This window comes from Crinia signifera, chromosome 7 (assembly GCF_055691185.1).
Source record: "Crinia signifera chromosome 7, ASM5569118v1, whole genome shotgun sequence".
Classification (NCBI taxonomy): Eukaryota; Metazoa; Chordata; class Amphibia; order Anura; family Myobatrachidae; genus Crinia; species Crinia signifera.
In genome coordinates, this window is record NC_139223.1 from 160,860,655 (window position 1) to 160,887,413 (window position 26,759).

The 26,759-nt window shown below is 46.6% G+C and overlaps 1 protein-coding gene across 2 annotated transcripts in view; it reads left to right on the forward strand.

Moving 5' to 3' along the window:
* ZDBF2 (zinc finger DBF-type containing 2) overlaps positions 1 to 24,086 on the forward strand; it is a 39,533-nt gene extending 15,447 nt beyond the window's left edge. For both annotated transcript variants that reach the window (XM_083154125.1, XM_083154124.1), the window contains 5 exons: positions 878 to 929; positions 2,115 to 2,166; positions 5,060 to 5,165; positions 10,612 to 10,739; positions 19,581 to 24,086. In XM_083154125.1, the coding sequence (XP_083010251.1) occupies positions 878 to 929; positions 2,115 to 2,166; positions 5,060 to 5,165; positions 10,612 to 10,739; positions 19,581 to 22,209 (2,967 nt within the window). In that variant the 3' untranslated portion in view covers positions 22,210 to 24,086. The remainder of the gene's footprint in view (positions 1 to 877; positions 930 to 2,114; positions 2,167 to 5,059; positions 5,166 to 10,611; positions 10,740 to 19,580) is intronic.
* Positions 24,087 to 26,759: the final 2,673 nt, after the last annotated feature.

Below are 26,759 nucleotides of genomic sequence, written 5' to 3' on the forward strand. Positions count from 1 at the left end.
GAAGGGCTTTGTGTGCGCTACATAGCTGAAGGCAAGGCCAGGAAGGATGGTAATTTCTGTATATCCAGAAGGATAGGCGCCACCGATCGGGGAATGTGACCGAAGGGTGGTTGGGCAGAGCAAGGAGTGAGGTTAATCACCAGGCCTGACTCTCCTCTCCATGCACCAGAAGCCCCTGTCTTAATATGGGGATTAGGTAGTAGCCGGACCGGTCCGTACCACGGGATGGGTTTGAAGGTGTCATTCCCATCCGGAGGATTGCCTGTCCAGGAGGTGCCTATGGCAGGCTACACCGGGGAGAGAGAGATTATTGTCCGCATGTATGTTCTGGAGATGGGCTAATAACCAGAACGATCTGGACCATACGGGGAGGGGGGTCTGTAATCTCTCACTCGTCAGTCTTAGCTGTCATAGGGGAAGTAGCACTACAAACCCCAGAAGGGCAAAGTTTGCTGGAGAGAGCCAGTGGGGCAGATGTATTAAGCCTGGCGAAGAGATAAACTAGATAAACTGGAGATAAAGTGGAAGGAGATAATGCACCAGCCAATCAACTCCTAACTCACATATTTCAAACACAGCTGATTGGCTGGTGCATTATCTCTTTTCACTTTAACTCCAGTTTATCTCTTCTCCAGGCTTAATACATCTGCCCCACTGTCCCCGGGGACCAGATAATTTCTGTTGTTTCTTAACGCCTTGATATATATAACACCTCTATGTTCCGTATGGTGCCGCACTGATGGTTATATTCATTATTGCTTATTATTAGTTCATATTATTACAGTAGTTCTGCGAGTATTGTGCTGTAACAAGGAACCGGCACTTTATATTGTTAGAAGAATTCCATTTCTTGATATTCCATATAATTTCCTTCCAGATGTATGATGAGACGCGGCGGTCTGACGGAGGATCATCTGCTTCGGTACAAGGTAATGCAGCCAAATAGCCTCATTTACTGCGCCATGGGCCTAATTCACATACAGTCGCGAAGCGTGACATGTTCTCTTACTGTGCATGAGTCCGGGCCGCAGTGCGCACGTGGTAACCACTGAATTGCGGTGGGAATGGGGTGTGGCCGGGGAAACGTAGTTATGCTATTGGAGAGCAGCTCAGCCTGCGCGCCTACAGAGACTCTGCGTGAGTGATGGCACAATATGTGACAGTAGCGCCCATCTCTCTGCAGTGGCCATCCCTGTAGTCACATTATATATATATATATATATATATATATATATATATATATATATATATATATATATATACAAAGAGAATATAGTCGCTATTGCTAATGGCCAAGAACAAGCGCATCTGTATGAGGCCCCATGACGTGATGCTAGTCCTCCACACTTAGGGCCTAATTCAAGAGTACTCACAAGGGGCCAAATTCGGCCCCGTGCTGATGGTGGGGGTCTGCACTTGCACGTATTTGCGCATTTGCAGACCCCAGGAGGGAACGGCTGCAGTAACTGAGGGTAAGGACAGGGGGACGGATCATGGGAATGCCCAGCGTTTTATGGGTGTTCCCCTGGGAACATGGTTGGCTGGGTGTCTGACATCACATGACCTCAGCGCCCGCCCCCTTTTCGGTGAACACTGTCTGTAACCATGGGGCAGGTGCACTAGTGCCCCAGGACAGGTGTTCTAGGACCCTTCTGTATCACAGCCAATGACTGAAGCTGCTGCCACCACAATGGGTCAGCTTATAGGAGAAGTCTAAATCTCCTGACTATTAGAGGGGGAAGTGTCTGTGTCCAGTTTGGAGATCTCGAGCTAACGATACCTGATAGTGATGGCTCCGCTGGCCTATTGTTCAGTGCACCAGGAACGTGGCGGTGTAATGGTGCTGAGTACTATATATTACTCTGTAATGTTATATATTACATGTGGTGTTTGGGTACTTTTACATAATGTGGCAGCAGGGGAGATAGCGTGATACCAGCAGTGTACTACACGTGCCATTTACTGGTCCGCTCCCGGAATGGCGCAGCACTCGTCAGGAATACGGCTCACGGGATGGTACAGGTGCTCCGTGCAGGCAGAGTGGGGCAGTTGGTGAAACCACTCCCATTAATGCTGGTGTGTGTATTACAGCGACTCGTGTGCTTTCCTTACAGATGGGGATAGAAAAGGTAAAACACACTATCCTACGCTGGAGAGCGTCAGCAGGTGAGATAATACATCCCTCTGTTTCTGATATGTAACATGTGATGATATATTTTCAGATTCAAATTACTTGGGACGATGCAATGTATGATGTGTGCAAACAGATTCCGAGTAGACCCTACACAGAGGTCGTGTTAAGTGGTCGTTGGTGCCACCATTGCACGAAAAAGTGTATGGTGTGGGCCCAGCTGAAGAGCACTGTTGTGTGACAACAAGCTAATCTGCTAAAGCACAGCATGTCAGTTATGTTGCAGTGACATCACCGGACAGTCTGTACAGAGCAGCTTTGTTAAATGTACCGGCCTTCTGCATTGTCTCCAGAGTGATACGCCTAATTATCTCATTATTTTTAGGTGCACCGTCTCCGTTACATACAGGCATTGATGTATGCCCGCATTAAGTTGTTGATCTACTCGCTTTATAAATCATTTTTGGTTTTATATTCTGTGATCTGGAAATAAAAACGATTTTCTATCATTTACCACCTTTACACTACTCTGCTACTAATCCTCTGATGTTTCTCCGGCGGCACAGACTGTTACCTGTATATAGCAGAGAATGATCGGAATGGCGTGTTTTTTCCATTGCTGTAAATGTGGATTTGCTCTGTATACCTAACACAGTGTTTATATGCACGGATTGGACTCATTCTGGTCAGCCTGTCACCATCTTTGTGGGCACATTGGACACCACTGATTATCTGTTCTTATGCTACTGACAGAACCGTGTACATGGATTATTGTGAATATTATGTTCCTTGTTTGGTGGTCATTGGACTCCTTGTATGGTACCTATTGTATGAAACGTTCCAGAAGACATATGTGATCAGAATTACCGTCACACTGAACCATCGCATCTTAATTTACCAAGAAAAGTTATTCCTACAGGAGAATCCATCATTTTCATTTTGGCAACTTTGGCGCGATATTATAATGAGATTGTGGAATAATCTGAACAGTAGGTGTAAGCCAGGAGTGTGGTGTTATGTGACCTATTTGTAGGAGTGCAGTGTAGCTGTGTCTGGCATTATATCCTCTTGTCACGTTTCCCCATAGCGCGTGCCATGTAACCCTGGGAGAAGTGACCCACTTCACCTGGGCACAGACAGATTCTTAAAGCGCCAATGAGTTGCCGGTTTTGCCTTTTCAATGATGGCCACTTTAGAAATGCGGATTCCTGGCGTCCTTGCATCTCGCAGGCTATTCCAGATGTGTCCTCATACATCTTGCCTCAATACGCCGTCGACAGATGCCTGGCGCGAGGGAGCTGACAGGGCCCGTGATATTCCATTATCGCTGAGCGCCTTTTGTGTCAAACGCGTGTATTAGCATTTCTATGTAAATAGGATGCACAAGCAGCTGCTGCTGAGTAAAATGATATGTGGCATGTCCATATTTTGTGTGGGACCACAGCTGTATTTGCATTCGTTAATTGCTACATTAGTGGTTTCTCGGAATACGTAGCATATTGTCTGCATATACAGCGGCAGTCACATGGAATATAGGCATGCTGCATATGATTTTACTCAGTATAAGCTGGTTGTGCATCATGGTCTCATGGTTTAGCAAATGAGCATATGCATTTTAATGGAAGAAGTTCACACGAACAGACACTGGGTATAACCAAGTCACTGCGTATAATTACTAGTGCCGGATCTGCCAGTCAGTGTCCTAAAGCATTGCGTGCCGAGGTCCCAGAAATAAATGGCTTGCATAGGCGAAGACATGATTAAGCGTTGTGTTCCATATAACTGTCACATCATAAAAAAGTGACACTGATTAGTGTCAAAAACTTGTCACCTAAAGCATATGTGGCCCATGTCCCTTAGGGACTATTTCTACTTCACCCCGGATCCGCCTAGCCATCAGTGTCAGCCGTAGCGATAAATAACACGTAATGTGCCGTAGGGGCCCCGGTGACAAATGCCGCATCACCCCCGGATCTGCCTAGCCATCAGTGTGAGCCTTTAGCAATAAATAACACTTAATGTGCCGCAGGGGCCTCGGTGATAAATGCCGCATCACCCCAGGATCGCCTAGCCATCAGTGTGAGCCTTTAGCAATAAATAACACTTAATGTGCCGCAGGGGCCTCGGTGATAAATGCCGCATCACCCCAGGATCGCCTAGCCATCAGTGTGAGCCATAGCGGTTAATATCACGTAATGTGCCGCAGGGGCCCCGGTGACAAATGCCGCATGACCCCCGGATCTGCTTAGCCATCAGTGTGAGCCTTTAGCAATAAATAACACTTAATGTGCCGCAGGGGCCCCGGTGACAAATTCCGCATCACCCCAGGATCCGCCTAGCCATCAGTGTGAGCCATAGCGATAAATAACACGTAATGTGCCGCAGGGGCCCCGTTGACAGATGCCGCATCACCCCCGGATCGCCTAGCCATCAATGCTAGCTGTAAATAACACTTAATGTGCCGCAGGGGCCCCGGTGACAAATGCCGCATCACCCCCGGATCCGCCTAGCCATCAGTGTGAGCCTTTAGCGATAAATAACACTTAATGTGCCGCAGGGGCCCCGGTGACAAATGCCGCATCACCCCCGGATCGCCTAGCCATCAGTGTGAGCCTTTAGCGATAAATAACACTTAATGTGCCGCAGGGGCCCCAGTGACAAATGCCACATCACCCCACGATCCGCCTAGCCATCAGTGTGAGCCATAGCGATAAATAACACGTAATGTGCCGCAGGGGCCCCGGTGACAGATGCCGCATCACCCCCGGATCCGCCTAGCCATCGATGCTAACTGTAAATAACACTTACGCAGAAATCACTTTGCTGTTAGAATGTATAGAACTTTGCACCAGGTCATTTGGAAACTGCTTGTTTTCCTGTGTGCAGAGAAGTCCTAAGTGTGCTCCTGGTTCTTTTTTTTTGTTTCAGTGAAAATGCCGAATTCCCTGCGCACCCAGGAGGCAGCGTACCCCCAGTGCAGTCCCGGCAGGGCTACTGCAGCTGCTGCCAAGTACACTACATTAACCTAGACAAGGTAAGCTGCATGTAGCCAGCGTTGGGAGGGACCTGTTGTACTCCAGCTGATGTGGAACTACACAGTTTACAGAGCATGCTGGGATGTGTAGTACCATAGCATCTGGTGCATTACGCTGCAGTAGAGAATAAAGCTATATTAGAAATAGTTAGAATTTGCAACCAGACTGTGACAAGTAATCACAGAGGCTTATATAGGCTACCAGGTGACAGAGGGGTACATGGAATAGCTTGCCGCTTGCACCAGTGGGATTTTGACTTGATTTAAACACATAACCAGGGACCCTTTCACCTACATTTAGCCTGATCTATTGTGCTGCCTACAGTATGTATTGCTGGGAATCCGTGACATCACTAAGCTATGGCCTGACTAGTATTACTTATGTAGTGTGCTGTCTATGTATTGCTAGGAATCCGTGACATCACTAAGGTATGGCCTGACTAGTATTACTGACGTAGTGTGCTGCCTATGTATTGCTAGAAATCCGTGACATCACTAAGTTATGGCCTGACTAGTATTACTGACGTAGTGTGCTGCCTATGTATTGCTAGGAATCCGTGACATCACTAAGTTATGGCCTGACTAGTATTACTGACGTAGTGTGCTGCCTATGTATTGCTAGGAATCCGTGACATCACTAAGTTATGGCCTGACTAGTATTACTGATGTAGTGTGCTGCCTATGTATTGCTAGGAATCCGTGACATCACTAAGGTATGGCCTGACTAGTATTACTGACGTAGTGTGCTGCCTATGTATTGCTAGGAATCCGTGACATCACTAAGGTATGACCTGACTGGTATTACTGACGTAGGGTGCTGCCTATGTATTGCTAGGAATCCGTGACATCACTAAGGTATGGCCTGACTAGTATTACTGACGTAGTGTGCTGCCTATGTATTGCTGGGAATCCGTGACATCACTAAGGTATGGCCTGACTAGTATAACTGACGTAGTGTGCTGCCTATGTATTGCTAGGAATCCGTGACATCACTAAGGTATGGCCTGACTAGTATTACTGACGTAGTGTGCTGCCTATGTATTGCTAGGAATCCGTGACATCACTAAGGTATGGCCTGACTAGTATTACTGACGTAGTGTGCTGCCTATGTATTGCTAGGAATCTGTGACATCACTAAGGTATGGCCTGACTAGTATTACTGACGTAGTGTGCTGTCTATGTATTGCTCGGAATCCGTGACATCACTAAGGTATGACCTGACTGGTATTACTGACGTAGTGTGCTGCCTATGTATTGATGGGAATCCGTGACATCACTAAGGTATGGCCTGACTGGTATTACTGACGTAGTGTGCTGCCTATGTATTGCTAGGAATCCGTGACATCACTAAGGTATGGCCTGACTAGTATTACTGACGTAGTGTGCTGCCTATGTATTGCTAGGAATCCGTGACATCACTAAGGTATGGCCTTTCTAGTATTACTGACGTAGTGTGCTGCCTATGTATTGCTAGGAATCTGTGACATCACTAAGTTATGGCCTGACTAGTATTACTGACGTAGTGTGCTGCCTATCTATTGCTAGGAATCCGTGACATCACTAAGGTATGGCCTGACTAGTATTACTGACGTAGTGTGCTGCCTATGTATTGCTAGGAATCCATGACATCACTAAGGTATGGCCTGACTAGTATTACTGACGTAGTGTGCTGCCTTTGTATTGCTAGGAATCCGTGACATCACTAAGGTATGGCCTGACTAGTATTACTGACGTAGTGTGCTGCCTATGTATTGCTAGGAATCCGTGACATCACTAAGGTATGGCCTGACTAGTATTACTGACGTAGTGTGCTGCCTATGTATTGCTAGGAATCTGTGACATCACTAAGGTATGGCCTGACTAGTATTACTGACGTAGTGTGCTGCCTATGTATTGCTAGGAATCTGTGACATCACTAAGGTATGGCCTGACTAGTATTACTGACGTAGTGTGCTGCCTATGTATTGCTGGGAATCCGTGACATCACTAAGGTATGGCCTGACTAGTATTACTGACGTAGTGTGCTGCCTATGTATTGCTGGGAATCCGTGACATCACTAAGGTATGGCCTGACTAGTATAACTGACGTAGTGTGCTGCCTATGTATTGCTAGGAATCCGTGACATCACTAAGGTATGGCCTGACTAGTATTACTGACGTAGTGTGCTGCCTATGTATTTCTAGGAATCCGTGACATCACTAAGGTATGGCCTGACTAGTATTACTGACGTAGTGTACTGCCTATGTATTGCTAGGAATCTGTGACATCACTAAGGTATGGCCTGACTAGTATTACTGACGTAGTGTGCTGTCTATGTATTGCTCGGAATCCGTGACATCACTAAGGTATGACCTGACTGGTATTACTGACGTAGTGTGCTGCCTATGTATTGATGGGAATCCGTGACATCACTAAGGTATGGCCTGACTGGTATTACTGACGTAGTGTGCTGCCTATGTATTGATGGGAATCCGTGACATCACTAAGGTATGGCCTTTCTAGTATTACTGACGTAGTGTGCTGCCTATGTATTGCTAGGAATCCGTGACATCACTAAGGTATGGCCTGACTAGTATTACTGACGTAGTGTGCTGCCTATGTATTGCTAGGAATCCGTGACATCACTAAGGTATGGCCTTTCTAGTATTACTGACGTAGTGTGCTGCCTATGTATTGCTAGGAATCCGTGACATCACTAAGTTATGGCCTGACTAGTATTACTGACGTAGTGTGCTGCCTATCTATTGCTAGGAATCCGTGACATCACTAAGGTATGGCCTGACTAGTATTACTGACGTAGTGTGCTGCCTATGTATTGCTAGGAATCCGTGACATCACTAAGGTATGGCCTGACTAGTATTACTGACGTAGTGTGCTGCCTATGTATTGCTAGGAATCCGTGACATCACTAAGGTATGGCCTGACTAGTATTACTGACGTAGTGTGCTGCCTATGTATTGCTAGGAATCCGTGACATCACTAAGGTATGGCCTGACTAGTATTACTGACGTAGTGTGCTGCCTATGTATTGCTGGGAATCCGTGACATCACTAAGGTATGGCCTGACTAGTATAACTGACGTAGTGTGCTGCCTATGTATTGCTAGGAATCCGTGACATCACTAAGGTATGGCCTGACTAGTATTACTGACGTAGTCTGCTGCCTATGTATTGCTAGGAATCCGTGACATCACTAAGGTATGGCCTGACTAGTATTACTGACGTAGTGTGCTGCCTATGTATTGCTAGGAATCTGTGACATCACTAAGGTATGGCCTGACTAGTATTACTGACGTAGTGTGCTGTCTATGTATTGCTCGGAATCCGTGACATCACTAAGGTATGACCTGACTGGTATTACTGACGTAGTGTGCTGCCTATGTATTGATGGGAATCCGTGACATCACTAAGGTATGGCCTGACTGGTATTACTGACGTAGTGTGCTGCCTATGTATTGATGGGAATCCGTGACATCACTAAGGTATGGCCTGACTAGTATTACTGACGTAGTGTGCTGCCTATGTATTGCTAGGAATCCGTGACATCACTAAGGTACGGCCTGACTAGTATTACTGACGTAGTGTGCTGCCTATGTATTGCTAGGAATCCGTGACATCACTAAGTTATGGCCTGACTAGTATTACTGACGTAGTGTGCTGCCTATGTATTGCTAGGAATCTGTGACATCACTAAGGTATGGCCTGACTAGTATTACTGACACACTGTGCTGCCTATCTATTGCTAGGAATCCGTGACATCACTAAGGTATGGCCTGACTGGTATTACTGACGTAGTGTGCTGCCTATGTATTGCTAGGAATCCGTGACATCACTAAGGTATGGCCTGACTAGTATTACTGACGTAGTGTGCTGCCTATGTATTGCTAGGAATCCGTGACATCACTAAGGTATGGCCTGACTAGTATTACTGACGTAGTGTGCTGCCTATGTATTGCTAGGAATCCGTGACATCACTAAGGTATGGCCTGACTAGTATTACTGACGTAGTGTGCTGCCTATGTATTGCTAGGAATCCGTGACATCACTAAGGTATGGCCTGACTAGTATTACTGACGTAGTGTGCTGCCTATGTATTGCTGGGAATCCGTGACATCACTAAGGTATGGCCTGACTAGTATAACTGACGTAGTGTGCTGCCTATGTATTGCTAGGAATCCGTGACATCACTAAGGTATGGCCTGACTAGTATTACTGACGTAGTCTGCTGCCTATGTATTGCTAGGAATCCGTGACATCACTAAGGTATGGCCTGACTAGTATTACTGACGTAGTGTGCTGCCTATCTATTGCTAGGAATCCGTGACATCACTAAGGTATGGCCTGACTGGTATTACTGACGTAGTGTGCTGCCTATGTATTGCTAGGAATCCGTGACATCACTAAGGTATGGCCTGACTAGTATAACTGACGTAGTCTGCTGCCTATGTATTGCTAGGAATCCGTGACATCACTAAGGTATGGCCTGACTAGTATTACTGACGTAGTGTGCTGCCTATGTATTGCTAGGAATCCGTGACATCACTAAGTTATGGCCTGACTAGTATTACTGACGTACAGCTTCCTAGCGCCTAGTATTCGTTACGCCCACAGAACGGCTGCTTCCGCAATGTGTGGGAGACTGAGTCAGAAAGGATATGATTGACCATTGCACGGACACAGTAGATACAGAGCAAAGATGGGATTTACAAAAATGCTAATCGGTTGAAACGGCGGACGTTTACTGGGCGGAGTAGTTACTCATCCTGTGCTTCACAGGTGCACATCTTCCTCATGTGATCACTGATCCTCCAATCACAGTGAGAGGATGAGGAGCAGTCACAGAACGGGTGCCGCTGTTTCTATATAAACACAATGTTACCACTACTGGGCTTAATTCAGCAAGAACAGGCAACTGGGCAAAACCATGCTGCGCTGCGGGTGGGGCAGCTGTAGCATGTGCAGAGAGCATTACATTTGGGGAGGGTTAAACTGAAATCTAAATTGCAATAAAGCACACAGTATTTACTCTGCACAGAAACAATATAAGTCCTCCAAATCTAACTGCACATTACATTTGCCCCACCTGCAGTGCAGCATGGTTTTGCCCAGTGTGGTGCTTTTTGCTTTGCTATCCATAGCTGAATCAGGCCCCCTCTCTGTATACAGTGTGTGCATTGTATCTATGTACCGTAGTTGTGTACACGTAATGTAGAGCGTGTATTCTCTCACACTGGGCGGCCAGCCGGTCATCTCCGTAACTGTTCCTTATATTGGGGTGAGTGGAATCGGATAGATCCCCCATGGGACACACCAGTTGTCTCCTCCCCAGCCACCCGTTGTCATACAGTGATGTACAGAGGGTTCCCATTGTGATAGAGGCACCGGCAGTGTACACGGAATCTGCTGAAACAATCCCCGTTATTCACTAAATGTTTCATTGTTCCAGCACCTGGCGAGCGACCAGCACAGGCAGCTTTCCGTCTGTAAGCGGAACCGCGTCAGCACCAGCATGCTGATGGAGCGATTCCTGCAGGACGTGCACCTCTACCACCCCCAAAATTACCACGACGCCAGGTGAGATTTATGGCTCAGCGAGCTTTTATTTATTATTATTATCGTTTATTTATATGGCGCCACAAAGGTTCCCCAGCGCCTGACCATACAGAAATGATCAAAAACAGATGACAGATCACAGTACAAGACAGTTTAGGACAAGTACATGGTGAATATGGACAGTACATCAGGGGACAGGACACTGAAGCTATTACCCGGGTGGCAGAGGTTTATATATTCTAAGAAAGGCACATGAGGAGAGAGGGCCCTGCTCGTGAGAGCTTACATTCTAAAGGGGAGGGTTAGACAGGGGTGACACAGAAGGGAAAGAATTGGGTATAAACAGGTTAGGGTGAGAGATGGTCAGGTTTTATTCAGGAGGGTGGGAAGGGGTCAGCTTAGTCCTTGATATTTTAAGTCTAAAAAAGCGCTGGGTCATCCAGGAGTAGACAGCAGAGAGACAGTTGGAGATATTTGGGGTAGATTTATGAACTGGTGATCAGGGGAATCTGCGCTATCCCCATGCGCTATAGCAGGGGATAGCGCTTCCCCCTGATCTAAGCCGAGCGTGTGTCTAGCGTGCGGCGGTGTGAGGCAGGAGGCATAGCGCAGCTACGATATTTTGTATTGCTTCCTGCCTAATTTATGAACGGATCGTTCCGCTGTCTGCAGCTATCGACTTCGACAGCTGCAGGTGGCGATGCCCTTTGCCCACAGCAGTGACAGCACTGTCCTGAGCTGCGCTGGGTATCTCGTGTGAGTGGCGAGATCCCGCTCATGTGCAGTCAGCCGGCCGGAGGGAGGAGACAGCGCGTCAGTGTTAACCGATGCGCTGTCTCCAGGAGGGACATCGCCGGAGGGGGGGGTTAGCTTATTATTAACGAACTGAAGAACTTTTCTGTTACTCACATGGGGGGCGAGAACTGGTTTAGGTTATACATGAAAGGAAGCAGGAAATTGCTATATCCAGTTATTTAACTTCTTTGAAATGTAATCTGTATCTGGTTCTATTTTGTGAGATTGCCTGTGGGGCGGGGGTTGTATTGGGGTTAGAAGGTCGCCTGCGTTCCTCATATGGTTCTGTGACACTGCTGTCCCCTCTGAGCAATAAACATCTTTACCTTTCAGACAACGGTTTCTCATGTTGTGATGAACAGGAATACAGCACAAGTTGTCCCGTTCTCTGCCGGTCCTGGTTTGAGCCTCTCCAGGCTCCGCCCTTTACCAGCTACCGATGCAGAGGCATGGTCAGTGACTAGCGGGGGAGTCAGGAGGTCGATGTATACTGTAACAGGTTTCCTGCTAGTGTGTGCTCAGTTACAGAGATGCCACCAGCGACTGACTCCAGCCTTGTGCACATACAACAAATAAACACAAATAATAGTGACAGATAATCAGGGATGTTAGGCCCTGCCTCACTCCCTGTCACTTATACCCCTTTTACACCAAAAACCCTGGTCCGACCCTGGTCTTTGAACGCTGAAGTTTCCAGGGTCTGACCCTGCTTTATACTGCATTTACACAGCACTTCGACCTGGGTCGGACCAGGGTCTGCACCATTTACACTGGACCTGGGTCAGCCCTGCCTTGTCATTACAAATGGCCTGCAGCAGCAGCACCACATCACCCCCTGCACATCATCACCCCCCCCCTGCAGCATCACATCAATCCCCCCCTGCACATCATCACCCCCCCTAGCAGCAGCAGCACCCCCCCCCCACCTGTACATTATCACCCCCCTGCAACATCAAATCAAACCCCCCCCCCTGCACATCATCACCCCCCTGAAGCAGCATCAAATCACACACCCCCTGAAGCAGCATCACCCCCTGCACCTTATGACCCCCCTGCAGCATCAAATCACAGGCTGCTGAGGGGGGAGACGGAGGGGATGCTCCCCGCTGCTGTAACTCCCCCCTGCAGCCGCGGGGCCGGGAGTGGAGGCAGCGGGAATCAGCAGTGCAGGTGGGCAGGGGACATCATCACCTGTAGAATCATATCATCACCCCCCCAGCGCGGGGTCCAGCCTCCAGGCAGCGGGGTCCGGCAGTGCAGGCGGGGGATCCATTCAGCGTATACGAAGTTGCCGGCGGGGTCCCCCCAGTGTATGGGAACTAGTAGCGGCAGTTCCCAGCCGCCGCAGGGACGCTCGCTGGTTACTTCCCATACGCTGGAGGGACCCCGCCGGCAACTTCGTATACGCTGAATGGATCCCCCGCCTGTACTGCCGGACCCCGCTGCCTGGAGGCTGGACCCCGCGCTGGGGGGGTGATGATATGATTCTACAGGTGATGATGTCCCCTGCCCACCTGCACTGCTGATTCCCGCTGCCTCCACTCCCGGCCCCGCGGCTGCAGGGGGGAGTTACAGCAGCGGGGAGCATCCCCTCCATCTCCCCCCCTCAGCAGCCTGACAGTTCACCCCAGGCCCTTAGCAGCCGCAGACACCCCTCTCCTCCTGCAGCAGCTGGGGACAGCTTCCCCAGCGCTGCATGCCGTGCACGGACCCGCTGCGGGTGCCTGGACCCGCAGCGGGAACATTTACACCGGCCTCTACACGGGTCCTAACCGTGTTCTACCCAGGTCAGGACCTGGGTAGAGGACCCGTGTAAATGGACACGGCTTGACCCCATTTACACCGCCGAAGGTCCGGGTCTGACACGCCACTGACCCGGATTTTTCAGCGGTGTAAAAGGGGTATTAATCAGGAACCCCTCAGGTCCCGGCATCCTAGTGCCTCAGCCTTCTGGATCCCACTGTCCCTAGCAGACCTATCACCTGGTCACTAACTGCCATCAGGAGCCCTGACCAATGACCCGTGAGAGCTGAACCCAGTCTGTGATCGCTTGGCGCAGGGAGCGAGGGTCCTTTTGGTGTCTTGAGCTGTGAGTGAAGTAAGAGTTTAGTTGCAGTCTACAGTAATGTAGCTGGAACCGGCAGGATTGAGCCAGGGATTGGATGTGGGAGAGGGATGAGTAAATAGTGACACCCAGCCAGCAGAGTTGGGGAATGTGGGAGGTGATGGCGTTGTGGACAGTGATAGTGAGGGGGACTCTGTCCGCATCATACGCGATGGTTGTCACTGGAGAGGTTTTATGATGGTGCCACCAGGCACCCGGCCCTGGCAAGTCAGTAATTGAATGCTCAGCAGCATACACATGGTCTGGGGTGAGGTTTCAGCCAAATTGCTGGTAGCATAAAAGCCTCATCAGCTGTCAGTACATAAGGGGAAGGTTCCAGCTTCCTGGCAGAGGCTCTGGCGCAGCAGATTTTACCTTTTAAATTTTCTCAGCTTTGAAGAATGTCTGAAAACATTACAGTCAGCAAGGCTGCCGCTAGCTCCCATTAGCTCCAGCGCTGAATTAATGACTAGATGGACAGCTGTCATCGGTACAACTGATTGTAATTGTGGATGAACTCCGAGCTTCTATTAGCACCATTACATGTGTACAGTCTATTGCTGTAATCCCGGGGCGGTAGTTATTACATTACATGCAGGGGCAGAACTAGTACCGTTACTAGTTTCCATCCGCCACAGGGACCCCCCGCTGCTGAGATCCCGCTGCCGTGGCACGTGCCGTGGGTGCTCCTCACTTTCCGTGGGTGCTCGGGCCCCGGAGCACCAACAGTTTCGGCGGCTATGATTAGTGGGGTGGGGGTTCTTAACCAGTGTGAATAAGCAGGTCAGGGTTGCTATATGTATGAAATAAATTGGTGGACGGAATGGATGGACATATCTCTGAAATACCATCAGAACCCACCACATGTTCCTTACTGGCCATCTCACCCCTCCAAATATCCCCCTTTTAATGCAGTCTTTTGCACATGCCCTTTATAATCCAAATATGTTCATCAGAACTCCCCCTTGTCACTGGAGCATGCCGAAACTGCGACCTCCCTGCGCTGCCGAGGCGGAGGACACGTGGCACAAACACAGGACATTCTCTCAGCCGCCAGCGCACCGACGTGATCCTCTGCCACACTGCTTCTCCTCCCAGTGCTGATATAACGACCGGCTTAGCCTTCCAAGGCAGCTAGGAGAACATACAGACTGTCGGCATGGGAAGCGGCGGGCCAGAACAAGTTGCCTGGCAACCCGTATTTTACCATCCCCGCTCAATACAAGGCAGACCCCATGTGTTGATTTTGGCACCATCTTTGACTTTAGAACCTTGCAATTTGAATGCATGTGGGACATTCCATGTGACTCACGTTACATTTCATTTTTAAGTTTAAATGCCCCACGCACAAAAATATATCTGGAATTCAACATTTTAAAAATATGACAATAATATATGGGGTAGGCAGTCCAACATAATGCTTAGGCCGGGGGAGTATCCAATTAGGCCGATGCATATTCGGAAGATAAAAACAGTCTGATATTGCCATGAGCAATGGTAATTATTATGGTACCAATTAGGGGACATTTTTGTCGTAATCGCATAAGTTCCCGATCCCATGTGTTACTGCGTGCTCCAGCCGCTGGTAACCAGGCGCGCAAAGCATAATTCCCAATAAGTGTTGGCATCGGGGCTAATTTAATACGATAGCTTCAGGCAAACCTCTCGGCAACAGTAAAGTTCCGCTACTATGAGGATATAACCCTTAAACGCAGGAAAAAATGTACACTTAGTAGTTACGCTGTGTTGTTTATAAGCGTGACTCATGTTACAACACAATGACCTAGGAGCCTCTATATTTATTTGAACCTCTCCTAATTATTATAAAAATACGATTGTTTTACAAATAGAAGACCCTAAACTTATGATTGACACAAAAAAACTGGATGTTAACCAAACTATACTTTTTTTATTGATATGTGACTCATGTTACATAAAAATGTGACTCTTGTTACATTTCTGTCCCTACTCAAAGGGCTCTGATACAATATATGACTCATGTAACATACGACTATGCCTCGCGTTACATGTATGTTATTGTCATGTATTGTATCCTATGTTATTATTTAATGACCCCCATCTGTTATTATTCTGCGGATGGCCACTCTGTATGTGCCCTGGTGGAGCGCATAGAATTTGCCAGCGCTATTTTAATAAATATTAATAATTGTGTGGAAGGTAACGTGAATAATTGATCACCACATGCTTCATTTATAATGTGCATTTTGAATTAACTTGTCTCATGACTTATTTGTTGTTTATCATTTTGATTTGTGTTTCCCGGTATGGAACAAGACATTGTACTTTGATGACATATGAATAAAATAGGTAAATTAAATAACAAAAGTTTTATGGTACCAGCTTGGCTGACGGAACATTTAATTAGAGTTTCCTAAGAACGGCCTGGGCCAGGGAAACTGGGACCAAGGATGCAACGGAACGTCCAGGAAATGGAACGATGCACGTCGTCAGTCCTTCCACGTGCTAAGGAGGGACTGCGAGCAGTCTGGCAGGTTTGTGCGCAGTATGGACCCTTTGTGCGCACCGAGCTCATAATATGGGAGATGGTTTTTATCTTTGGCCCGTGGTTGCAGAAGTTTTGTGTTCCGTTTGGATGTAACTTTGCACTCTTAAACTTTTTCTTATTTGTTTGTTTTTTACTTTCTCGGATGGTAGTACTATAACATTTCATGTGTTCTCCGAGTGTCACATGGCCGGATTTGCTGGCATCGCCACCACTACTGGGAAAATCGCCAGCTGATAATCACCGTTCAGAAGCAGCTTTATAACCATTTCCTGGCAGTCACTTCCCTGAGCTCAGCGCTGTGGCATATTCCTAACACCAAACTGCCCAGTGGCAGCCCTTCCTGACTACCAATCAGTGGCATGCACTTGTGTGGCAGCCCCTGGCTCATCTCCCCTTTATTTATGTGGATGCAGGAGGGGGGGGGGGATTAATTTTTTTAAATAATGATAGCATTTTTATTGAACATATTGTGTAAAATAACAAAATCCCAGCCTTATTCTTCCAAGAACAGAACAATGTCTTGAGTTCAATGGTCCTGACATATGAGAGAGTTTGTACATCAATACATAAAAGTGAGAGGACACATATAACAATATCAAATGTACAGTCAGTCGTCAGAACAAGGCTGGGAAATCCTTGGTAGGAAGTTTGGATCAAGATTGGGCAGGGGACAAAGATAAAGGGTGGTAAGGCAGCGAGTCCGGAGGGATAAAGGACGAGCAAATAAATAAATAAAATAATAAGCAAATAAAAAATGTAAATACAGAGGCATCTGGGTCAAGCAAGTCCGGGAAGGGCTGAATTATATCAAGGTCCCTACACCGCATGTAACTTGGTGACTTGGCCCCTACACCGCATGTAACTTGGTGACTTGGCCCCTACACCGCATGTAACTTGGGAACTGTTATTTTGGAGGCTGATAATGTATTCCATCTTATACAGACCATATTCACTGTAATAGGACGGTTTCCACACCGTAGCGATCTGTAGTTCAGCAGCACAGGTAACGTGAAATTTCTCTTATTAAGGGGCATTCACACAAGGGCAAAACACTGCTCAGCACACATCTCAGGTACATTTATTTATTAACAGTTTCTTATATAGCGCACACATATTCCGCAGCGCTTTACAGACAATGGGGCAGATGTATTAAGCCTTAACAAGAGATACATGCTAGGGTGATAAGGAGAGATAAACGTCCAGCCAATCACCTGCTAACTGCCATGTTACAGGCTGAGTTTGAAAAAGTCAGTAAGGAGCTGATTGGCTGGACGTTTATCTCTCCTTATCACCCTTGCATGTATCTCTTGTTAAGGCTTAATACATCTGCCCCAATATTTAAACACTCACATCAGTCCCTGCCCCAGGAGCTTACAATCTATATTCCCTATTTGTTAGGAGCCAAATAACCTACCAGTATATTTTTGGATTGTGGGAGGAAACCGGAGTACCCAGAGGAAACTCCCGCAAGTAGGGGGAGAATATACAAACTCCGCACAGTTAGGGCTGTGGTGGGAATAGAACCTATGACCTCAGCGCTGTGAGGCAGCAATGCTATAACCATTACACCGTCCGTACTGCCCCGTTTATATAACACATGGTGGGAATAGAACCCATGACCTCAGTGCTGTGAGGCAGTAATGCTATAACCATTACACCATCCGTACTGCCCCGTAATATATATATATATATATATATATATATATATATATCACATGGTGGGGATGGAACCCATGACCTCAGCTCTGTGAGGCAGTAATGTAACCATTACACCGTCTGTACTGCCCCGTATATATAACACATGGTGGGGATAGAACCTATGACCTCAGCACTGTGAGGCAGTAATGCTAACCATTACACCGCCCGTGCTGCCCCGTATATATAACACATGGTGGGAATAGAACCCATGACCTCAGTGCTGTGAGGCAGTAATACTAACCATTACACCATCCATACTGCCCCGTATATATATAGAACCCATGACCTCAGTGCTGTGAGGCAGCAATGCTAACCATTACACCGTCCGTACTGCCCCGGATATATAACACATGGTGGGGATAGAACCCATGACCTCAGCACTGAGGCAGTAATGCTATAACCATTACACCATCCGTACTGCCCCGTATATATATAACACATGGTGGGAATAGAACCCATGTCCTCAGCGCTGTGAGACAGTAATGCTAACCATTACACCATCCGTACTGCCCTGTATATATAACATGGTGGGGATAGAACCCATGACTTCAGCGCTGTGAGGCAGTAATGCTAACCATTACACCATCCGTACTGCCCCGTATATATATAACACATGGTGGGGATAGAACCCATGACCTCAGTGCTGTGAGGCAGTAATGCTATAACCACTACACAATCCGTACTGCCCCGTATATATATAACACATGGTGGGGATAGAACCCATGACCTCAGTGCTGTGAGGCAGTAATGCTATAACCACTACACAATCCGTACTGCCCCGTATATATAACACATGGTGGGGATAGAACCCATGACCTCAGCACTGTGGGCCAGTAATTCTAACCATTACACCATCCGTACTGCCCTGTATATATAACACATGGTGGGGATAGAACCCATGACCTCAGTGCTGTGAGGCAGTAATGTAACCATTACACCGTCCGCACTGCCCCGTATATATATAACACATGGTGAGGATAGAACCCATTACCTCAGCGCTGTGGGGCAGTAATTCTAACCATTACACCATCTGTACTGTCTCGCATGTGTGATCTGTGCATCAGCAGCTCACTCACCACGGGTCACCCGTCGCCCTGTGTGTATGGGTCTTTAGAGGGATTTGATATCTAGAATACTGGAGCTCATAGGATTAGTGATGCTAGCATACGAGGAATTTAGATTGTAAGAATGACTGGACCGCGGTCCAGAACTGTGCAATACGTGGACAACTCCACCAGATGTGGAAAAAATATCTTACCTGGCCACGGTGCCGCCAACACAAATTAGTAGTGGGAGGGTACATCATGCGTAGGCGCATCAGGCCTAAGGTGTACCCGGAGGTCAAAACAGGGCCACTAATAGAGACTTATAATTAGGCGTACAGTATATCTTCTCAGGTGTTTTCTGGAGATCCAGGAGTTAGGTCCAGTGGATTAGGCTGAGGATCATCATTGAGGTCAGTGACTAGAGTAAGTTTTTTCTTCTCTCTGAGTGACAGTTGCCGAGAGAGAGAAGAGAACACGGACGTCACAGGCGCCTGGACTATTAGCGGTGGTAGCCGTGGGAATCTGGAGAGTATTCTCAGGCAAATTACATTGTTGCATTGATCCAGGGTTTACTTTTATTGTCTGTTTTTTTAAGGGGTATTAGTCTATTATTTTTTATAAATATCATTAACAAAAAAGACATTTAGCAAAGTATTCCATTAATATTTACGCTTTACGCATTTGTTTTTCAGACCAACCTATGATGATATACCAGAAGTGGACGCAGTTACCTCTTCGCAAGAAGACCCTTGTTGCATTCTGTCAGCCACCCAAATGCAGACAAATAAAGGCACCATTTCCAATACAGCAAAAACTGAAGTGGACAAGAACTGCGTGTTTGGTCCACATAGCTCAAAGGACAGCGCCAAGAAAATGGCCTTCACACAGACCTGCAATAACAATCCTGACCGGCAGCCATGTCCCACAAATGAGAATCCTCAGCAAAGGCTTCTTGCATGCAATACCCTTGGCCAGGAACCCCCCAATAGCATACCTCTCAGCTCTCCCTTTAGCCTACCCCCTTTCTTCCTAGCCAGCCCGCTGACTGCAAACAAAATAGCTTCTTCTGAAACTCCATGTTCTGCGTTACACTTAGGGTCCAATAAGAACAAAAACACGAAGCATGGAAAGGGAATCAAGTTCTGCTGTCCCAATATGACTACAAGCCCCACAAGTGCTAGAAAAAATAGAACATTTAATTTCCAAGGCAGCTGTTGTAACTTGACCTCAGGTACATCATTTGGAAAAGAAAGTGTTTCTAAATGCCGGAAGAAGAAAGATGATGTTCTCAGGGAATGTGTGTTGGATAATGAGATAAAAAGAGCAGGAACTGTTGGAAAAGGTTCCAACCACATCCAAGACCAAGGGATCCACTTGCTCAGCAGAGATAAATCCATAGTAGATGATGTCATTGAGACAGTCATATGGAAATACTGCCATGGACCATCATCAGAGAGGTCTTCAGAAAAAGACGACAGAAGTGTTTCATCATTAAAAGTTAAGTCAATTCTTAGCTGCAGCGAGGGTTCAAGTTTAAGTTTCGAGTGGAATGTACCAATGCAGCTAGGAGAGGATAACCCCAAGGTGGTGATTCCAAACTTAGACGTGCTGAAGGAATCTAGTGTGAAGGTGGATGAAGGCTACAAGTCAAAACTGAAATGTGTACTCAACGGAAAGCTAGAAAGTAATACAAAGTCTATAAAGTCTGAACATAAAGAAGAGGTTCTTCCAGCTCTGAACCATGTGCCTCCATCCTTTGTGGGAAAAACCTGGTCCCAAATTATGTACGAAGATGACTTGAAAGTCGAAGCTCTTGTCAAGCAGTTTCGGAAGGGAAAGTTCCATTGCTATTTCGAAGATGGATCTTTAATGAATGCTGGCAGCAAGAGACGACACAAAAACGAGACGGAAAAGAAAGATGAGATGCAGACCGATGACGGAAAGGAGTCCCAAAAACTTGACATGCTACCTTTATTTGAAGATAACCTTTGTGAGGATCATCACTCTGATACTGATAGCATTAAATCAGAAAGGTTGCAAAAACCCAAGCCTCCTAAACCTTGTAGAAGAACGTGGAGACAGACATCAAGGTGCCAAGTAGTTAAGGTCAGTCATGGTACCCAGACAAGTGTGGTCAACTTTCCGGTGATAAAAAGAAAATTCCTGAAAAATGAACCACAACCCAGTGTGTTTGATGACTTCGGAGAGGAAAGAACTCCGGATATGAAAACCCGGATGTGCGCTCTGAAGCTTCCAGAATCATACACCAAAATCTTAACCCCTTTACAACCCAACACAATGGTCTATGTCCTTTCCCATCCAGACTTAAAACCAGGGATTTGTAAAGCTGCTTGCATCTCTAGGAGAGGCCGTCATCAAAATTCCACTGACAGTAGGGACTCTGTATATTATAAATATAAGCAATCCCCTCTGAAGTATTATGATCCCATGACTAATCGTATTCTGAAAACCCCCCCTAGAAGCTCGGCACGAGGATTGGGAGGCAATTCCTCCTGTGTTCGGAAGCTGTTTAGAAGTCTAAGCAGTGAAGGAAATGTTGATAAGGTAGAGTTTGGGCAGAAGAAGTCTAGCACATCAAAGAAGTCTCTGAGCAGTTGTTCTGTTGCTTCTTTGCGCTCTGAGACTGCCAAAGGAAACAATATAAACTCAAGCACAAACGGAGGGGGGTCATCGGTGGGCACAGACTATAAAGGCAGTGTCTGTGCGAAGGTATCAGGGCACTCTGATAAGCCATATGAACACTTCTCTCTCTCCCCTTCTAATGCCGGTTGCACCCAGATCAAGGAAGACATCCAGAAGAGTTCAGTGAGGACACAGTCTCTAAAAACATTGAGGCCAAAGAAAATGATAAGAAGAGAATCTCCTAAATCGTCAGCGAGGAAGGAACCTAGATCCCCTTCCCGAAGTAAGGACAATCCACAAAGGATGGTAAAACACTTAGGAAAGCTTGCACAAGCGAAGAAACGGCCAAGAAGGACGTCTTCCTCCCCAAAGTCAACCAGACGCTTTGTTCAGGTCTGTCGACCTAGTCAGAAAACAGGGACAAGACGAAGCGACGAGCAGAGGACGCGTGTAAAGTCACATCTTGGTCCACTAAAGCCTTCAAAAGGAAATCCGAACCGCACTGAGCGCATCACAAGTAACAACGGTCGTCAGGATAAACATGTTACTAGGACACAAAGCAAAGCGTCGGACGTTCCTGTGCAAAACATTGTACACCAGCTGAGGAGCAGGCACATCACCGCAGCCACCGCGGCAAACAGCCGACCTAGAGCGCTCAAGAGGAGGAAAGTCCGATAAAGTTCTTTTCAGATATCTTTATTTATAAAAGGCTAAAACACTGTGTTCTGGAAAACGGGTAATATAGTATTTTTTGTATTCTTTTTATATATATATATATATATTTGTTAAAGAAGAGAATTGCGGAGCTAATTTCCAAATTATTTTACCAGTACCTTGTTCTATACATTCTTATTGTAAAATGATTAGATTTGTTTATTTTATAAATCTATGTCCACATATCAGCACATTGGTGGCGTTGTATTGAATTACAGGAGACGGGTAGCTGGAGTAGGCGTACAGTCAGGCATACAATAGTATGGAGGTGCTATGGCTTATATGGTAGCAACAGTGATAACACTAATATGACACTAAGGCCGCCCCCTGCTGCAAAACATCCAAACTGCGTCCCGAGGAGCAGCGCCGACACCATCCGCCGCCTGTGTGACCCATGGGTTGTGCGGGCCAGCTGCTGTCTTCTCTACATGGAGGCCAGGAAATTGCGGTCCTCTAAGGAGATCTCTGGCCTCTTCCCACTTTCACAACCCCGGCGACATGCACCGTTTTAAGGAACAGAGCCATTGGTTCCCCAAATGGCGTCAGACTGTCCACCACTGATGCCATCCTGTGTCGGATCAGTAGTTTGGGGTAGATATTTGAGCTGCCCATGCAGGATGTATAGACGGCCAAGGATGCATGGGCAGTAAATGTTTCCTCAAACAGTAAATGTTTATTAGACCAGTGATAATATCGGACGGTCTCTCAGCAGTCAGTTGTGGGCAGCAGTGGCTGGTATCTAACAATGGGGGAGGTGTATCAAAGCTTGGATAGATACAGTAGCAACCAATCAGATCCGAGCTGCCATGTTAACCCTTTGAGTGCCAAGTAATTTGTCAAAATAGGTGTGAAAATTGTCCAGCAAACATTGTTATTCACCAGAATGACCGGTAATGTTACTTTGTATAGGAAATATCTTTTTTTGCACAGCATGTTTTATTTGAATTTATATAACAAATGTGAGCAGCGCTGGAATTTTTTGCGGATATTTTGCACATCTCTCGCAGAGATTTTGGCACTCAAAAGGTTAAAGGGTTGTGTTCAAAATATGAAAGTTGCTATTTGCAAGCTACAGTATCTCTCTCTGTAAGCTTTGATACAGTGTATGCAGCACCAACAGCACTTATTGATGCCAATAGGAGACCTGACAGTGTACATAGTGCTGGGCTTGTCTCTGGATTTAGGGAACACAATGCCAGATTACGATTGTTGGAACAGTTCCTTACCATAAAGTAAAGCAACCAGATTCTTTATGCGCTGGTAGATTCATTCCAGTATATGACTTTCTAATAGGATAATACGTACTTTCCTAAGTGATGAGAACAGGTTTGCTGCTATCCAGACCAATTTTGCAATTGGGAGGAATTTGGACTTTAGAGAATAGATTTCATATTTTCCTGTGCAGTTTGCACTGTGAGCATATGCAAAATATAAGGTTTCTGGGTGCAATTCACAAACGACCTAAAAACACTCACATTTATCCCGCTCATCCTCTTATTAACAGTAATTTGTATTATTGAAGGGGTATTACAGCAGGAATGTTAGTCAGTGTAGTCTGATCAGCAGGGCGCAGTGATTAATAAGGGTATTACGCTTGTACTAACATCAGCACGCCGTATTGCCATACAGTGATACGGGTGGGGGCGCAACTTTATCAGAGGAAGCGTTTGTGCGTTATGTAAATACAGCACGTTTCTAACCACTCACAGAGCAGTAGCTCAGCTCCGCCTCTTCCAGATTCCTAAATTGCCTTTGATGTATAAAATACATTCCGTAGTTGTGAAACATTTTGGTATGTGTTTTATTAAACCAGCGTATAATAAAAGTTGTTTTACGTCTCACACAGTGTATATCACGTCCTGTGACCAGGATTTAGCGGTAATACAGAGTTAGCAGCCATTCACAGCTCCTCGCGCAGCGGACAATACGCTCATATACCCTGTACGCAACAACGGATAGAACGCAGAGAAGGAGGAGAGCGTGTGGAGTAATGTCATTACATGTAACGTCACCCAAAACTTCCAATTACGTGCCCTCGTCATACAGTAAGGCCCTTATTCTGGTTCACTCACAAAAGCAAATTCCTTCTCAAACGGACAAAATCATGTACACTACAGGTGGGGCAGATGTTACTTGTGCAGAGAGAATTAGATTTGGGTGGGGTTTTACTTCAAAGTGAGATCTATATTGCCATGTAAAAATAATGTAGTCAGTATTTACCCTGCACAGAAACAAATAACTCTCCCAAATCTAACTCTCTCTGCACCTGTTACATCTGCCCCCCTGCAGTGCACATGGTTTTGTCCATTCGAGAAGGAATTTGCCTCTAAGAGTGAACCAGAATACTCCCCTAAGTCCGTAACATTCTCTGGGTTCAAGTCTAGGGCCCTAGAATGTTAGGGCCAAGGTTACCTGAATGTGGCGGGTAACACCATCATTTTGGCCATGATTATCCCCCCCCCCCCCCCCCCCCCCCCCCCCAAAATGCAATATGTACTATATTCACAATAAGTGCACCTGTGGTCAGGCATGCTGGGATATGTAGGTCCACCGCAGATCGCTTACCCCTGACATAACAGTAACAACTTATATTTAGGGTCTGATTCAGGATCGCTCGCCACCTCGCCCCCTCTTTAGCGAACACCTCGCATGGTCCCGAGGGGATTTAGCAATGGGGGAGTGGGCGGAGTTTATGGGCTCGCTAAGCAGTGAATGTAACCTGCTTATCCCGCCATGTGCGCTGCAAGGTCTAATGCATGCGGTTTAAAAAGTCGACCCCAGAAGGCTGACATGCACATCATTGACACATGAAAAAGTCGACATGAGATTTTCATGTTTTTGGTGTCAATGTGGACCCCCAATTACTGTAGCACATCCCCTGGCTTCATTGGGAATGAGAACGTTCCAAATATGAAAAAAAAAACGAATGAAAATCTTTTCCATGTGTCGACCATAGCCACATTGACCGTGTTGACATTCGGTGTGGACCTAGGCATTGAGTGGGTGTCAGACATTGCTGCAGATAATGGTACAGTCCTAGCTCAGCACTAATCCCCTCACGTCTGGAGATATTGCTGATTTACTGTCTCTGGATCACTACGTGTATAGCCAGTCACCTGCACACATTGCTGAGACACAGCCCGGCCTAACCTGGGAACAGAACAGTAGTAAGGGAGCGGAAATCTGCATTGTCAGCGGTTCTGCTATAGTGCAGAGACAGCAGATTGTAGCTGGGTGTCTGCACATAGAGGCTGCTGTAATGTCATCGCTCTGTCCCCACGCTCATCGCCGGGTACATAGCTGCATCGCACAGGACATAATACTTACCAGGCCCGGCCCACCGCTGGCTCCCCAGCTGTTGTGAGACTACAAGCCACAGTTTTAGTATTCCGTAATAGCAAAAGTATGCTGGGACTTGTAGTTTCACAGGCTGGCAAAGCCTGACCTGGGAGATGCCAACTAGTTCACAGCATTTGTATCCTGACTGTGCCATGTCTGCCCATTTCCTGCTTATTCTGGCAATGTGCTGCCAGTCTGGTGCGAACACAAATTATAATCCACACCAAAAATCTGTGTTCATCTATTAATGACATATGCCAATTATTGATTTTTCACTTTCTGGATTAAATAAAGCGCATATTACAGTTGTGAGTTCCCGAAGTGTTCCGGTCCCCAATCACTACCCTAGTCCTTTCTTTTATTAAATCTTATAAACTGTTAACCTGGGCTGATTCCCACTGCTGTGACTTGTGTATTGGTATATATAGCTTCAGTCTTCATACAATATAACTGAGGAGACACACGGATGACCGGCTTTTAGGACTCCAGCACCCCGATAGAGGGAATCCTGGTAAGTATGCTTACCTTCCCCCTAACCTTCCCCCCCCCCACACACACACACACACACACACACCACCACCACACGTACAGCCAAGATGCTCTACATGGGCCTGACTCTGGCCCATGTAGAGCCCAACTACAAACATTAGCAAACTGCAACCCCCGCATTGTGTATAATCTACACTACGTGGGACCTTTTCCACCCAGGGCAATCCCATGCAGCGTGCCCAAGATGGCTGCCTCACCTGATACCTTTATGGGAGGAATATATAAACCCTGGACTTCATTACCAAAATGACTGCACTACCCCTGCATTATTTTGCCCACTGTTTTTTTTTTTTCTTCTGCCTTTTCTAAAAAAAAATTCACATGTATGCTAAAATACAATATAAAATGATAACACTAAATGAGGCTGAACCGGGAATTACCTGGGTCCAAGGTGCAGTGTACAAAGGATCTGATCCGGGGTTTTTTTGGTGGATATGGGGTATTAGAGAGGAACCGCTTGCAGACTCATAACTTTCAATAGTAAAAATCAAATCTGTCTAAATAGACATAATTAGGGAACAATTAATTGTGCTCTGTTTAGCCGTCCGCCTCCTCAGCAATGCAGGGGTTAATTACAGATACACAGAAATTCCGTGGCAGCGTTGTTCTGATTTATACGCCGTTCT